At 38.2% G+C, this 15,990-nt stretch overlaps 1 protein-coding gene across 1 annotated transcript; it reads left to right on the forward strand.

Annotated features, from left to right (window-relative positions):
• Nucleotides 1–3,723: 3,723 nt before the first annotated feature.
• On the forward strand, nucleotides 3,724–13,848 carry LOC111657223 (potassium voltage-gated channel subfamily A member 1-like). Its single transcript, XM_023409313.2, has 2 exons — nucleotides 3,724–4,129; nucleotides 4,480–13,848. The coding sequence occupies exon 2, from the start codon at nucleotides 4,677–4,679 to the stop codon at nucleotides 6,168–6,170; it is 1,494 nt and encodes a 497-aa protein (XP_023265081.1). The 5' UTR covers nucleotides 3,724–4,129; nucleotides 4,480–4,676; the 3' UTR covers nucleotides 6,171–13,848.
• The last annotated feature ends 2,142 nt before the right edge of the window (nucleotides 13,849–15,990 follow it).

Genomic DNA, 15,990 nt, shown 5'->3' on the forward strand with positions numbered 1-15,990 from the left:
CATAAAAACGTCATAGTATAGTAAGGCGAAAAAAGTCATAAAAATGTCACAGTATAGTAAGGCGAAAGAAAGGTTAAAAAAAATGTCATGGTATCGTAAGGCGAAAAAAAGTAAAAAAAAAAAAAGTCATAAAAACGTCATAGTATAGTAAGGCAAAAGAAAGTTGATAAAAACGTCATAGTATAGTAAGGCAAAAAAAGTTATAAAAACGTCATAGTATAGTAGGGCAAAAAAAAGTCATAAAAATGTCACAGTATAGTAAGGCAAAAAAAAAAAGTCATAAAAACGTCATAGTATAGTAAGGTGAAAAAAAGTCATAAAAATGTCACAGTATGGTAAGGCATAAAAAGTAATGAAAACGGCATTGTATTGTAAGGCATAAAAATGACATAGTATAGTAAGGCAAAAAAATTCATGAAAACATTTCAATATAGTAAGGCGAAAAAAAGTCATAAAAACGTCAGTATAGTAAGGTGAAAAAAAGGTAAAAAGAAAAGTCATAAAAACGTCATAGTATAGTAAGGCGAAAAAAATGTCCTAAAAAAGTCATAGTATAGTAAGGCAAAAAAAAAAATGTAAAAAAAAAAAAAGTCATAAAAAAGTCACAGTATAGGAAGGCAAAAAAAAGTCATAAAAATGTCACAGTATAGTAAGGCAAAAAAAAAAAGTCATAAAAACGTCATGGTATAGTAAGGCGAAAAAAAGGTTAAAAAAACGTCATAAAAACGTCATAGTATAGTAAGGCGAAAAAAAGTCATAAAAATGTCACAGTATAGTAAGGTTAAAAAAAATGTCATAAAAACGTTACAGTATAGTAAGGCAAAAAAAAAGTCATAAAAACATTACAGTATAGTAATCAATTTTTGTTATTTTATTGCTCTTATTGTTCTTTTATTATTATTATTTTTTAATTGTTTTTCATTTATTTATCTCTTCACTTATTATCTGTTGTAAAGCACTTTGGTACGCCGAAAGGATTGTTGTAAAGGGCTTTATAAATAAAGTACATTTACATTTACATTAAGGCAAAAAAAGTCATAAAAATGTCACATTATAGTAAGGCGAAAAAAATGTCCTAAAAAAGTCATAGTATAATAAGTAAAAAAAAAATGTAAAAAAAAAAAAAAAGTCATAAAAATGTCACAGTATAGTAAGGCGAAAAAAGGTAAAAAAAAAGTCATAAAAACGTCATGGTATAGTAAGGCGAAAAAAAAGTCATAAAAATGTCATAATATAGTAAGGCGAAAAAAATGTCCTAAAAAAGTCATAGTATAATAAGTAAAAAAAAATGTAAAAAAAAAAAAAAAAGTAATAAAAATGTCACAGTATAGTAAGGCGAAAAAAGGTAAAAAAAAAGTCATAAAAACGTCATGGTATAGTAAGGCGAAAAAAAAGTCATAAAAATGTCACAGTATAGTAAGGCGAAAAAAAGTTAACAAAAAAAGTCATAAAAACGTCATAGTATAGTAAGGCGAAAAAACTGTCCTAAAAAAGTCATAGTATAGTACGGCAAAAAAAAAAAGTCATAAAATGTCATAGTATAGTAAGGCGAAAAAAAGGTAAAATAAAAAGTCATAAAAATGTCAGTATAGTAAGGCAAAAAAAAGTCATAAAAACGTCATGGTATAGTAAGGCGAAGAAAATGTCCTAAAAAAGTCATAAAAACGTCATGGTATAGTAAGGCGAAAAAAAGTCATAAAAATAGTCATAGTATAGTAAGGCAAAAAAAAGGCTAAAGAAAAAGTCATAAAAAATGTTATAGTATAGTTTATTATAAAAATGTCAAAAAAAGTCATAGTATGGTATGTCATAAAAAATGTCATAGAATAGTATGTCATAAAAAGGTCATAGTATAGTATTTTACAAACATGTAAAAAAAGTCATAGTATAGTATGTATATAAAAAATGTCAAAAGAAATGTCATAAAAAATGTCATAGTATAGTATGTGACAAAAATGTAAAAAAATGTCATAGTATAGTATGTCATAAAAAATGTTGTAGTATAGTATGTTATAGAAATGTCCAAAAAGTCATAAAAAAGTCATAATATAATATGTCATAAAAAATGTCATAAAAAATGTCCTAGTATAGTATGTTATAAAAATTTTTAAAAAAGTCATAGTATAGTATGTTATAAAAAATGTTATAGTATAGTATGTTATTTAAATGTAAAAAAAAGCCATATTGTAGCATTTAATAAAAATGTCATTGTATAGTATGTCATAAAAAATGTCATAGTATGTATGGTGTGTTATAAAAAATGTCATTAAAATTTCATTAAAAATGTCAGAGTATGTTTGGAAAAATTTCCAAAAAAGTCACGGTATGGTATGTTTTAAAAATGTAAAAAAAAACATTGTATTATATCTTATAAAAAGAAAGTCATAGTATACTATTTTATAAAAATGTCAAAAAAGTCACATTGTAGTATGTAATAAAAATGCCATAGTATTGTATGTCATAAAAAATGTCATAGTATAGTATGTTGTAAAAATGTCAAAAGTGATAGTATAGCATGTTATGAAAATGTGAGATAAAGGTCATATTGTAGTATGTTATAAAAATGTCATAGTATAGTATGTAGACAACAATAATACAATAAAAAACATAATCCAGTCAACATTATTTGTCACATTGAAATCAATATCTCATTTACAAGTGAGACCTGAGTGCAGAAAATAAATCTACATTCAGATATGTATTCATCTAAACAAGCACATGTGTTATGAGTGTATATTTAAAAATTTGACTTTTTGTTTTATGTGAAGTTTTTCATTTTAACTTTTGTGACTCCATTTTTTCTTTCTTTCTTTTTTGTTTGGCACAAATGAGTTTCCATACGAACCAACCTATATCAGTTCTTAATATGTAACTTATTGATCTTCCGTTAGAATCTCTGTCATGAAGTTTCACACCGGACAGAATAAATAAATAAATAAATCGGTCTGCTGGTTTCCTTCCTGTTACCATAGCAACACCGGGATATTTACACCAGCGTGCAGGTTTGACTGTCGCAAAGTGCTCAGCGGCCAATTATACTGGGGGTGGGGGGTTGGGGTGGTGGTGTGGGGGACAGTTTGAGCCGCTTCCCGCCGCAGATTCCTCAAGTCAGACCTCAGACCGGGGTCTAAAACCCTGCAGGAGTGTTCGTGTGTGTGTGTGTGTGTGTGTGTGTGTGTGTGAGAAATATATTGAACACACCGGTTACATAACACTATGCAGTGGATACATCAGCTATACCACCATGATATGTTTTTATTTTATTGCAGCATCCTCCACTTTTATTTCTTTTTAATTATTATATAAATCATATAATTATGTCTAAGGCTGGACCTGCTGCTGCTGCTCTGTGGCACACACACACACACACACACACACACACACACACACACACACACACACACACACACACACACACACAGGCTACTGTAGTACCGACTGTGTTTTACAGTCTGTCTGCATTGCGTCGAATCCCCCCTCCTCTCCTCTTCTTTCTCACTCCCCTCACTCACTCTCTCTCTCCTAACCCCTCCCTCCCTCCTTCACTCACTTTCTTTTTTTCCTCTCTCTACACGAAATCCTGCAATATGCTTCCAAATCACCGGAGACACATCCTCCTCTCTCCGCTGCGCCTATAGCGCGGGATCCTAAACCGGTTTTCATTTAAAGCCTCCGCGTTTTTTTTTTTAATCTAACACCGCAGAAGAAAAGCAGCAGAGCTGTTTCTGCTGATGCTGCAGTGTCCAGTCCTCCCAGTTCCCTCCGTCACACTGGGAGCTTGATCCCGCTGTATTTTCTCCTTTTCCTCTCTGTCCTTCGCCTCCTTTATTTTCCAGCATGATTTTAATAAATTGTCAGTCCGGATTTTTGCTGCTGAGCCGCGGTTCACAGCCGTCTGAAGCCGCCGCCTCCTCCTCCTCCTCCTCCTCCTCCTCCTGCTGCGGGCTGCTCCGATCGACGCTGAAAACCTACACCAAGAGGATACGGATGTTGACCAAGACAACATAATCTATTAATATTTCAGAGATACTGTAAAGCGATATCAGTATTAAACCCAAGTTGTGGTGGGTGGCCGGGAAAAGTGCGCACGGTGAGGACATTCCTTCTGCTGCTCTCCAACTCCGCACAGGTACATGTTTATTTCACCTTTTCATCACGTACAGAATCATTTACATTTATATTCCATGTATTTGTTGGTGTGGATGTGTTAAACCTTCATGTGACGGACAGTAGTTGATGTGTGAGTGAAAACTGCGGGTCCTGATGTGCGCAGAGAGGGAGCGCAGCGGGACTGCAAACTTGAATACTGATGAATGCGGTAAAAATACAGCAAATGCAGCACAGGCTACTGTACTGTACTGCAAGATGTTTTTTTTCCTGCTGCTCTTCCTGACAAACAGGAAGCTCTACAGATGAGAACATGACACGAATCTGTTTGTCTTTTTAAAGACTGGATCTGGTTGATTCCCTCTGTTCCAGGTGACGGATGAAGCATCGCTGAGATAAAGAAGATGTTCAGCTCGGAGATGATGATGGTGATGATGAAGATGATGATGGAGAGGGAGGCTCTGCACAGCTCCCGGTCTCACTAGGACCCTCTGCACTCTGACCCGCACCCCCAACCCCTCCTCCTCTTCACACCGCCTCCTCTTCCTGTCCTCAACCCACCAGGAAGGATGACCGTGGTGTCAACAGACAACATGGACGAGACCTCCACCCTGCCGGGTCACCCGCAGGACCCCTACCCGCCCGATGATGACCACGATGACCACGACTGCTGCGAGCGGGTGGTCATCAACATCTCGGGGCTGCGCTTCGAGACCCAGCTCAAGACCCTCGCCCAGTTCCCGGAGACTCTCCTTGGGAACCCCAAGAAGAGGATGCGGTACTTCGACCCCCTACGAAACGAGTATTTCTTTGACCGGAATCGCCCAAGCTTTGACGCCATCTTGTATTATTACCAATCCGGAGGGAGGCTGAGAAGACCGGTCAACGTGCCGCTGGATATGTTCTCAGAGGAGATAAAATTTTATGAACTTGGGGCAGAAGCAATGGAGAAATTTCGGGAGGACGAGGGGTTTATCCGGGAGGAGGAGCGACCCCTGCCGGAGAAGGAGTTCCAACGGCAGATCTGGCTCCTCTTCGAGCATCCGGAGAGTTCTGGACCAGCCCGGGGGATCGCCATCGTCTCCGTGATGGTTATTCTTATTTCAATAGTCATATTTTGTTTGGAGACACTACCAGAGCTGAAGGAGGATCCCAACGACCGGATCCGGGTGGTGGGGAACATCACCATCTATTACAAACCAAACGTCCTCACAGACCCTTTCTTCGTGGTGGAGACTCTCTGCATCATCTGGTTTTCCTTTGAGTTGATAGTTCGGTTTTTCGCCTGCCCCAGCAAGGCGGCGTTCTTTAAAAACATGATGAACTCCATCGATATTGTGGCTATAATCCCGTACTTCATCACACTTGGCACAGAGCTGGCCGATGACCAAGAGAACGGGGAGGGGAAGGCCGGCGGCGGGGAGCAGGCTACATCTCTGGCTATTCTCAGGGTAATCCGTCTGGTGAGGGTTTTCAGGATCTTTAAACTGTCCCGACACTCAAAGGGGCTCCAGATTCTGGGGCAAACTCTAAAGGCGAGCATGCGGGAGCTGGGCTTGCTCATTTTCTTCCTCTTCATTGGCGTGATTTTGTTCTCCAGCGCCGTCTACTTCGCCGAGGCCGAGGAGAAGGAGTCGTTCTTCACCAGCATCCCGGATGCTTTCTGGTGGGCCGTGGTGTCTATGACGACCGTCGGCTACGGGGACATGTACCCCGTGACCATCGGAGGGAAGATCGTGGGCTCGCTGTGCGCCATCGCCGGCGTGTTGACCATCGCGCTGCCAGTGCCGGTCATCGTGTCCAACTTCAACTACTTTTACCACCGGGAGACAGAGGGCGAGGAGCAGGCCCAGCTGCTCAATGTCAGCAATCAGAACTTGGCGTCGGACACCAACTCGAGCCGCCGGAGCTCCTCCGTGGTCAGCAAGTCGGAGTACATGGAGATAGACGAGGACATGAACAACAGCATCGACAACTTTAGGGAAGCGAACCTTAGGACTGCCAACTGCACGGCGCCCAGCCAGAACTGTGTGAACAAGGGGAAGCTGCTCACCGACGTGTGAGGCGGCGTCCAAACGCACCAGTGTAAATATTGTAGAAATATCTGGATGCTTTATCTCCATTGGTGCATTTTATTCTCTTTTTTTGCATTGATTCATTCAAACGTGTGTGAAGACGTAAATAGTTTAAAAAGCACACATGGTAAATCTGTAGGAGTAGAAGCTGTTAATCCATTAAAAAATAGAAGGTCGGTGTCGGGGAAACATTTCTGATAAATTAATCAATTTATTTAGGAACTTGTACCTTTGAATTCCTTTATTTAGCCCATGAAAATAAAGGGGAACTCCACCAAGGTCTCTGTGTGAACTAAGCCTGTGAAAACACTCTCGTCCAGTCTTGGTGATGTCAGAATGATGTCATTGGTTATCTGAACTTGGGCTGAGACACAACATGTGAAACTCAGACGATGGAGTTTTTAAACACATGGCTAGGCTGGAAAGAGACACTGCCAAGCTGCATTATGGGAAATGCAGTGTTTTGGTTGCTTTCCCCGCAGCAGAGGACAAGAACGTCAGGGTGTTATTGGTCAATGTTGCATCAGTTTTGACCATTAAAAAAAAAAAAAAATCTGTCTGTAATTAGTCTAAAGTTTTTGGAAGTGCCCCTTTAACAGTGTCACTACCTTCATTCTGTACCACAGCTTGGCTTTGATTGTAGACTGAGATTCATGGATATACTTTCTCTCACATGTCGTTGGGGTTACAGCTTGTTTTGCTATAAAAACCCAGATGAGCACTTTCACAAAGTCTCAACTTTATTTTCCTGCTGCGCAAAACAGAAATAAGGGAATGAAATAAATAACTTCAAAGGGAGTTCTAGTAAAGTTGAAGGTTTATCTGTACAGAACCTCTCAACAACAGGGCAACTCGAGGTGCTTTACATCTGACAAAAAAAGGCATTAAAAACCAGATAAAACAGAAACAAAGCAATATAAAAAAAGACACAAACAGGGTTTAAAAACAGAGGGAAAGAACTGTTGTTTTCAGAAACGCGAGGGTTTGAATGACTAAGTAGGAAGAAAAAAAACAAACTGAATGTATCAAAACGTCTCCCTGACACCGACCAGGCTTTGTTCTACACAATCAACTTTCAGGATAAAAAAAGACAAAAGAATAAAACAGCAAAGCCCAACTGAGATTTGAAGAAGGTGTTCAAGGACAACTCGCTCCCTGAGGAAACACATTTAAGTGGATTACAGTTGATGTTCAGGCGTGTTTTTTTTTTTTTTTTCTGCAGCACATCCAGGGAAAGTTTTTTGGGGAAAAAAAAACTTGACGCCAGACGTTAAATCGACATTTTTCAGGCACCTTATCAGAAACAGACAAGAGGTGTGCCAGGCCTTGTGGAGGATTACTGCACTGCTGCTGCTGCTGCTACAGGTCGGCTGGAGGTTCCCTGTATGATGCCATGCAACACTCCTTTATATAGAAGCATGTGGAGACTCTCTTCTCTCTTATATCGGCATGCACAAGACGTTACCTCATTTTTATTTTTACATTTTTCTTCTTCTTCTTCTTTGACCTTCATCTTCTCCTCCTGGATTTTTTCTCTCATTTGTTTTCACCAAAAGTGCACTGGCTATTTATTATTATTGTTTAAGTTATTTCAAAGCATTTAAGTGTTGAATGTTAAAGCATTAAGGGAACAGGAACACTTCTTTTTCGAAGATCATGGCATGTCAAAAATACTAAAGCATTATGGCCTAATTAGCTATGGTATAGCTACGTATACTCAATGCATGATGTCAGTATTAAATTGCTTGCAGTTGTGGAGGGACCTCGGGAGCTGGAGGATGATGATGATGATGATCTTCCTCATTATTGTCAAGCTAACAACAGGATTCGGTGCATGACGGAACTAACTGCCAGAAGGGACAAATCTGCTAGAAAAAAAAAAACAAGAAAAAACAAGACAAAAAAAAACAGAAGAGACGTATCGATGATCTCTTTTCAAAAAAATGACATTCAGAAATTACATCCTCTGTCATTTATCTAAAGCTTTGATCTTTGACGACGGAGTGCATGGCATCATTTTATGTGATTTGTGACCCCATTTCTTTTTTTGGTTTTTGCATTTGACTTTTAAAAACAGTTTCAAGAAGGAAAGCAGTAAATATTTAACAAATTTCATAGATATCTAAAATTAGTTTCTAGTGCCTTGAACCCCGTCTCATTATAGAATTGACTAAAGTGCCTCCCGTTACAACAGACGACAAAGAGCTTACTATGTGCAGCTTAACTTCTCCTGCCATAAAGATGCACTACTCCCTGCACATCTGGAAAAGAAGAGGGTTACTAATACGTGTAGATACAGATGTGAGTATATTCTTTATTCTAGGGCCAGATACATTGAGCCTAAATAAACTCAGTTTTCCTGGATGATGACACATGGCTGTGCACATTTAGCATGACGTATAAGTTCAGTATGGATGTTTGCGCTACATGTGCAGCTAGATGAATTTGATCCTTCAATTTCTGTATTTTTCAGACTGGGTGTCACTAAATGCAACTTTAGCAGCTTTAACAAAACAATGTCCATAACTGCAAACACAGAGAGCCTCGGAGAGGTTTTTAAAATCAACTTCACATTTACATAAATCATTTCAGATGATTTTCTCAGAGACCAGCAGAACATAAACACAAATGAATTGCTGGATAAGCTACTGTAGCTAATTAACTATTGACTAATTGACCAGTTGATCTAGCTGTTTGTTTAGCCAATTCACTAACTGCCTATTCGAGTGAATCCCAATGAAAGTAAACAGAAATGAGTTGCTTGATTTAGCTACTTTAGCTAACCGCATAGGGGTTTATCATAGGTTTGTTCATTGGCTAATTAAGCTAGCTGTTTGGTTAGCCAACAAGGTGCTGTGTACTGGGGGCTGACTTTTAGCTGATTTTGGGGAGGTAAGAATTGTCTCAATTTTGCCCCCCTTTTTTTTCCCTTTCCTCGTCCATCTGGTTTAAACTTTAATCTGTTTACTCTGGTTTGTATAAACACGGTTCAGATTAACTACAGTAGCTAATTTACTTAATTCGGAGACAAGCATTTGAAATGATTCATGAAAGTTTATTTGGAAAGCTTTAGGAGGTCTGTTGCTGTTTGGCCTGATGTGTTGTTTTGATGAGGTTGGATTTCCTGACTTTCTGCAACAGGAGTGGTGACCGCAAAGTTAGCAGTTAGCAGTTAGCATGAACATAAAAAGATTAGCGGTTGAAAAGAGAGATACATCTCTAGATTTGACTGTCATGAATATCTGCAGGGCTCATTGTTTTCAGTTTTATACAAAAATACAGATGAAATTGTTCCATAAATATACATGAAATCATGACGAGTGGTCTTACACATGTTTCTGAGAAAGGTGACAAAAGGTCTGTCTGGAAATATTCAACATTTTTCTTATTGTCAGCACAGACCCAAACCGACACTGTTCACCTCTCAGTCCTTTCTCTGTCTGTGGATCTCAGGTCCATGCTCATTGGATCCTTCTGAAGGAAATAATGCGTTTGTTGTGGACTATTTTCAGCGGCAGATTAATCCACATTTAGTGCTGTAGTGTATTTTTGGACTGAGTCAAAATAAACTACAGTGTATTCATGGCTCAGAGGAATCAGATGTATTAGGGTCTGATACACACAGGACTGGGCGCTCGCAGAGATTTGCTGTTGGTTGTTTGGCTCTGCGTGAGATTTGATGACAAGAGGAAAAGTATTGAATTTCACCAGATTTATATTTTAATTTTACTGTTTAAAAAAAATATGGCAGGTTGCTTTTTCTCTCCACTTTCTATCAGCTGCCACTGCCAGAGGCGTCTGAGAGCCGAGCTGAAAACAGCGTCCAAAACACTGCCACTCTCTGACGACTGGGACCAAAATCTCCTCTGCTGAGAATTAGATCTGCTCCTTTTAAAAATAAATCTGGACACGTGGACGTGAAACTGAGAAAAATGAGCCTTACATGTTCACAGCTTTGCTTCTGACACTTTCTGTGCTCGTGTCTTTCTCGCTTTTCAGTTCTGAACCATCCAGCCTGCTGTAGCTTCATCAGGCTGCTTCTCTGTGTTTCCCATGTTTGATGGAGGCTTATATCGTCCAACACATCCTCAGTGTTAGAGTCAGTTAAGAAACTAGGTAGAAAATAACAGTTTTTAATGTCGTGGTTGCTGCTGTGCAGAGTTGTGATGGACGTGACCACAGTGCAGGCAGTGAGTGCTTCCTCTGCAGAGCTGCATTCATCTCAACATTACCACAGGCATTAGTCACTCTGCATGCCAGCAAAATGGCGCTGCTGCTGCTGCTGCCTTGTTTTGAGGAGGGAGCACATGGCTGTGTGAGGGCGGCGATGTCTTTCCTGTTGTGGTTTTTGTGCAGGACAGGGTGTTAAAAAGACGATGTGAGGACTGATCGATGACCCCGAGGCGTGAGTGTTGACTCAGTCCGACCTCGCCAAGAGAATCTGGACAAAACGTGACTTTTACTGGCTTAAAAATTTCCCTCTAAGGTTTCCACTCACAATTTCTGGTGTGTCTGTGATCACAAAGACATGAACTGACTTTAAAGTGTTCATATTTTCACAGAGCCTCCATGAATTAAACTTTCACAGAGCAGTTAAACACCCTGAGCAGCAGCGCCTCGTCTGAGTCAGTCGCTCCTGTTACATAAGAGTCTGCAGGTGTTTTTTATTCCATCACTTACTGAACTCATAAGTTCAGGAGTCTGCAGACTTTCAGGTCTGTTTTAAACTTATACTTCATCTCCTCCTATACCGACCTGAACCCCCCCCACGTCCACCCACTCAGGTGTTTTCACTTGTTTTGGCTGATTAGACCTTTTCTCTCAGGACTGTGTGGGCGGGTACAAACTGTACCTGTGTCTCAGTTCAGGGATTGCACAAGACCCCGTGTTGTTAGTGCAAGAATATCATTTATGCACAAAAGATAAGTTGATAATAAGTTTTACCTGCAAGATTGTAATTAGTTTGCAAGTTATATTTGAGTGCACAAATTATTATCTAATGTGCACAAAGATCTGGTTCTAACAGGAAACTGATGAAAGATAATTGTCTTATTGGTGCAATATTATAATTCATGTGCTCGAGAATATTTATTTTGTGTGAACAAAATCATAAGGTCGACTTTAACAGTGCTCGGGACTCAGTAAACAGTTTCACCGTAACATCGGATTTAAATCACCTCTTTCTTTGGGTTGTGTTAGCAGTGCAGCGGCCCTGTGTCATCACCCTGTTAGCTTAAACTGCTGTCGAGCGCCTGAAGAAAAAAGAATCCCTTTAATTAACATTTCAGTCTGATGGAAAAATAAAAAAAAGAAACGCTACGAAAGGTGCTACGTGTTACAGAAACAGTAGGTCTTAGGGAGCAAAATTACAAATCTCACAACTTTTTGAAGGATAAAATCACATAGAAAAAGAGAAGATCTATATTTTCTTGACGACTATTTGAAATTAGTGATTAAAAACAACATCAGGGTAGTTGGTATCTTGTGGTATTTATTTCTATTTGTGTTTACCGTCGGCCACTGAAGGGACCAAATGAAGTTTTATATTTGTTTCATATCATCAGAGCAGCTGAACAGACAGATGATATTTAAAAAATATACATTTTGTAGATTAAGGGTCAAATGTTTAGAAAAATTTTACAGTTTTATCTTTGGACATTTTTGTTTGATATGCAGTTTAAAAATTAAAAAAATTAAAAGTCCAGGTTTTATAGCTATAGTGAATATGATTTAGTTTACAAGCATCCAACTGCCATGTCTAAAAGGATCAATGAATTAATTTACAGATGATCACATGATTTATCTCAAACCAGCTGCATATCAACCATTTGTGTTACATGTATGTGTTTATATAACAGGCTATTTGGAAAAATACTTCGCTTCAATTATTTCTATTATTATTCATTGACTGCCGACATCGATGCAGAGTTTCTCAGCCGTGAGATTTTAGCATTTGTTTATAAATATTTACTTGATATATTGTTAATTAAAGCTGCATTAATTGTGTTTAGACACTGAATTCAAATTCAGATAGCTTTACTGGCATGAACAAAAACATGTCAAAGCAGATTACAGAATATTAAAATACATGAATTATTAAATATGTCATATACTGATGCATCAATACGTAACATATGTACAACTATATAATATACAAGTTATTATACAACATATATAATATATTCAACTGCTGACATCACCCTTTTAAAGTCGTTATGGTCAACATCTTAGCAAACAGCTAATTTGCAAAACTAGATTTAGAAGCAAAAGGCTAAAAGCTGTAGAACTGGATGATGACCCCCAAAGTAATTTGATCAATTCTTAATGAAAAACATTGATTAGTGCAGCTTTAAACAAGAAACTGATTTGTTTGAATGATAATGATTTGGAGCTGCTCCCATTCATTTAAAATCAGATTACTTAAGTATAAATTCTATAAATTTCTCTCTGAGGGAATCAATCTTCTGATTTGTTGATCAAAACAAAACTAATCCATACGAATTTTGAAAAAGTCAGTAATTTAGTAAATTCCCCTGAAATTAGCCACTAAAAGCTGAATACTTCCTGTTTTCTTTGTTCCATGTCTTTGTAAATATAAATAAATTTGGGGTTTTCTTACTGTTGCTCTGTCAGAAGAAGCAGTTTGTGTGATACGATCAATCCTCTGAACAGGAAGTGGACCTTGGGTTAAGATTTATTTTTTTGATCAACTACATCGTCCGAGGTCAAGAATGAACTTTCACACTCAGTTATTCATTTCTAGTTAAAAAATTATTTCAAATATTATACATTTCAATAAATTTAAATTTTTCATAATTGACTGTCCTATAAAATATACTTACTTATAATTACACAATTTAAAATGATAATAATAATGAAGCATTTTTAAGTAACACTATTTACAATGAGGCCAAACAACATAAAAACTACTATTATTATTTTTATTTTTTTTACTGCATAAGCCTTTAAAAAACCAAAGAAATTGAATTGAGAAAGATCCACTGAGCTAAAATAAAGAGAAACTCTGCATCTTGGTTCACGAGTGTTCATAGGGAATGTCTGAGATTTTAAAGCCATGACTTTAGTGGTGGTGAATTCTGTCGACACTTCTGCTGAGAAAGTGCATGAATGACTGAAGACTGAACTGCATGATCATAACATTAAATTAATGCTGGTCATATACTGTATTTTTGCTAATAGGGACATTACCATTATCATAAGTATTACTATATTGTTTCTTGAGAAAAACCATTTCTAAATGATGTATTTTCAGCTGGAGGATTGGTCAGTTCGGGACTAATTGGGTTCAGTTTGTCCTTTAGCAGTAGTTCGTCTGTTCCCTCTCGTCCTAACTTACAGTCAGAAGCCAAAGTCTCGTCCCGACCACGACGACTGAAAGTCCCGGTGCTGGAAACAAACTGAAAAAAAAAAGAAAAAAGTCCTCTGCACTGGGCTGTTGAGATCCTCCCTGAACCCTGGAGTCGTTCACATCGCAGTACGTCCGTTCTTTTTTTAACTCGTTTTTTCTTATGGGTTCTCGCTGCAGTATGCAATGTTTGTCATTTGTTGGTGAGGCATAGTCTGTAACCTATGCAAGGTTAGTCGACAATTTATGTCCATTCTGACTTCATCATATTACAACAGTTTCAATAAATTTTGAAAGATATGACTCTGCTGTTTGTTTATCATTGAGGTCTCAGGGTGCTGACGCTGCTTTTAGCTAAAGATGCTCTTTAGCGACATCAGTGGCAGCAATGATGAACTGCAACAACATTAGCAAAGTCATGTTTTAGTCCACGACAAAGGCCCAGTCAAAGTTTAATGACAGAATAACTGGATGATCCAGGTCTGTAGTTTGTTTCTACTTGAATAATTTGAATAAATATGAAGAAAATATGAAGAAAATATGAAGAAAATATTGCTCAATCAATCGGTCTTTTTATGAATGGATTATTCAGTTCATTTACATTCACATTAATATTCCACTATTATTCCAAATATGACCATATTTGGAATAATAGTGGAAAATTAATGTCAGAATTTAAGTCTCAGGTGGGTTTTTTTTACGGCAGTTTGCGACACACGGCTTCTTTCCTGTTTACATTCAGGTCTGTGCGTTGTTCGCTAACAGTTCGTAAGGTCGAGGGAGATACAGAAGATACAGGCCCAGAATAAAAACCCACATTTCTGAAGGGAAGGAAAAACGCACCTATCTTCAAACATTTTGAAAGACTGTGGATTTGAACAGGGTTTTGCATTTGCAAAAATATCACAATACCTACATTTTAATCTGAGTTTAATCTCAGAACATCTTTAGTGAACAGTTTTCTCAACTAAAATATTTAATTTGGCTTTTAGTGTATTGAACTCAATTATTTCCAGTCCATTAAAGTTCAAATCATTTTCACTCAGATTAATTAATTTCTCCAAATTTTGTTCCTTTTAAGTTTTAAACTTAGTAAACAGTGACACAAAAAGTTTTTCAGACTCCCTCAGCTTTAAAATGAAATTATAATTCTTCAAAGATGCATGTAAATGTGTCAGGATCTACGCAGAGGGGTGTTGTGGGTAACTGGGTGGAAACGAGGCCTGTTTCACCAAACTTGCAACATGCAACTTTAACTGAGCTCAAGTTTCACTAGTGAAAATAAAATGCACAGTTGTAACTCATGTGAGAATAAGCAGGAGGCCTGCAGGAATTTATCCGCAGTTAGTGAGTGACATTAGTGAAACATGATGCTGCCAGCATCTGATCTGTGAACAGTGCTCACAAACTGACCGGGCCTCCACACATTACATTTATCTAAGTCCTGCTGGGAGGTGGAAAACAGCTGAAAGTCAAAGAGCCGGGCCGACGTCAGGTTGTCAGAAACCACGGTGACGTTTCACAGGAGTCCGAGTGTTTCCAGCTGCAGAGCTTCTTTTTCTACTTGTTGGTGAAACTACAGGAAGACGTCAGACAAAGTCAAAGTCCAGGAACAAACAACAGCACCACGTGTAGACGTGACCTCTCTAAAATAGTCCGGCATGTGAAGCAGCTCAGACTGTCAGAACACAGTGACCCCGCTGCACAACTCAACATCTACACTAATGTCACGACTGACGACGGGTTCAAACCTGCTCAGATGAAGGAGAACAAACAGTTTCAACACGTTCTCTGTGATTTAATCTTCACTGGTTCCTTTACCAAGTGAGAACATTTAACTCAGGACTCACTAAAGGCTCTTTAAGTGTTTCATTATTCAGGAGTTGTTTTCAGCTGCTGGAGAAGCTGTTTAACTCTTTAATAATGAAGTTCAGGAAAAACAAGGAAAGGAACGAGAGAAAACTAAAAAAAAAACAGGGATGGAAAAGAAGGAAAGGAGGGAAAATAAGATGAAAGTTAAGGATGGAAATTGATGGAAAAGGGAAAGTGAACAAAGGGAAGTAAATGAGGAAAGAGTGGAACAAACGTTAAAGCTCCATATTTTCGTCTTCTTCTGTGTTTTATTTGAAGTGTTGGCTTATCATCACAAGGCCTTAACAATGTGCTATTAGCTTAATCAGCAGAATGTAGCTGTGTAAAAGACAGCAGACAAAATAGATGAAAATATCTCTTTTCTGTTTGTTGCTTGTTGAACAAGTGGTTATTATTATTAATTATCAGTTGCACTTTATCAATAAAAAGTCATTAATTCATTTGTCCTTTCCGTGCGGTACAGGTCCACGGTTTGGTGGGAAATGTAATCGCTGCTGCCGTTAATAAACGCGCAGAAAGACGCAGTTCAGTCGGAGAGGAGGGAGATCTGTGGTGGACGGTCGGCTTCAG

This window comes from Seriola lalandi, unplaced genomic scaffold (assembly GCF_002814215.2).
Source record: "Seriola lalandi dorsalis isolate HSWRI2012SDOR001 ecotype SW California unplaced genomic scaffold, Sedor1 jcf7180002054388, whole genome shotgun sequence".
Lineage (NCBI taxonomy): Eukaryota > Metazoa > Chordata > Actinopteri > Carangiformes > Carangidae > Seriola > Seriola lalandi.

Coding starts and splice junctions, on each gene's coding strand:
- LOC111657223 (XM_023409313.2), top strand. CDS start 4,677: ATGACCGTGGTGTCAACAGACAACATGGACGAGACCTCCACCCTGCCG.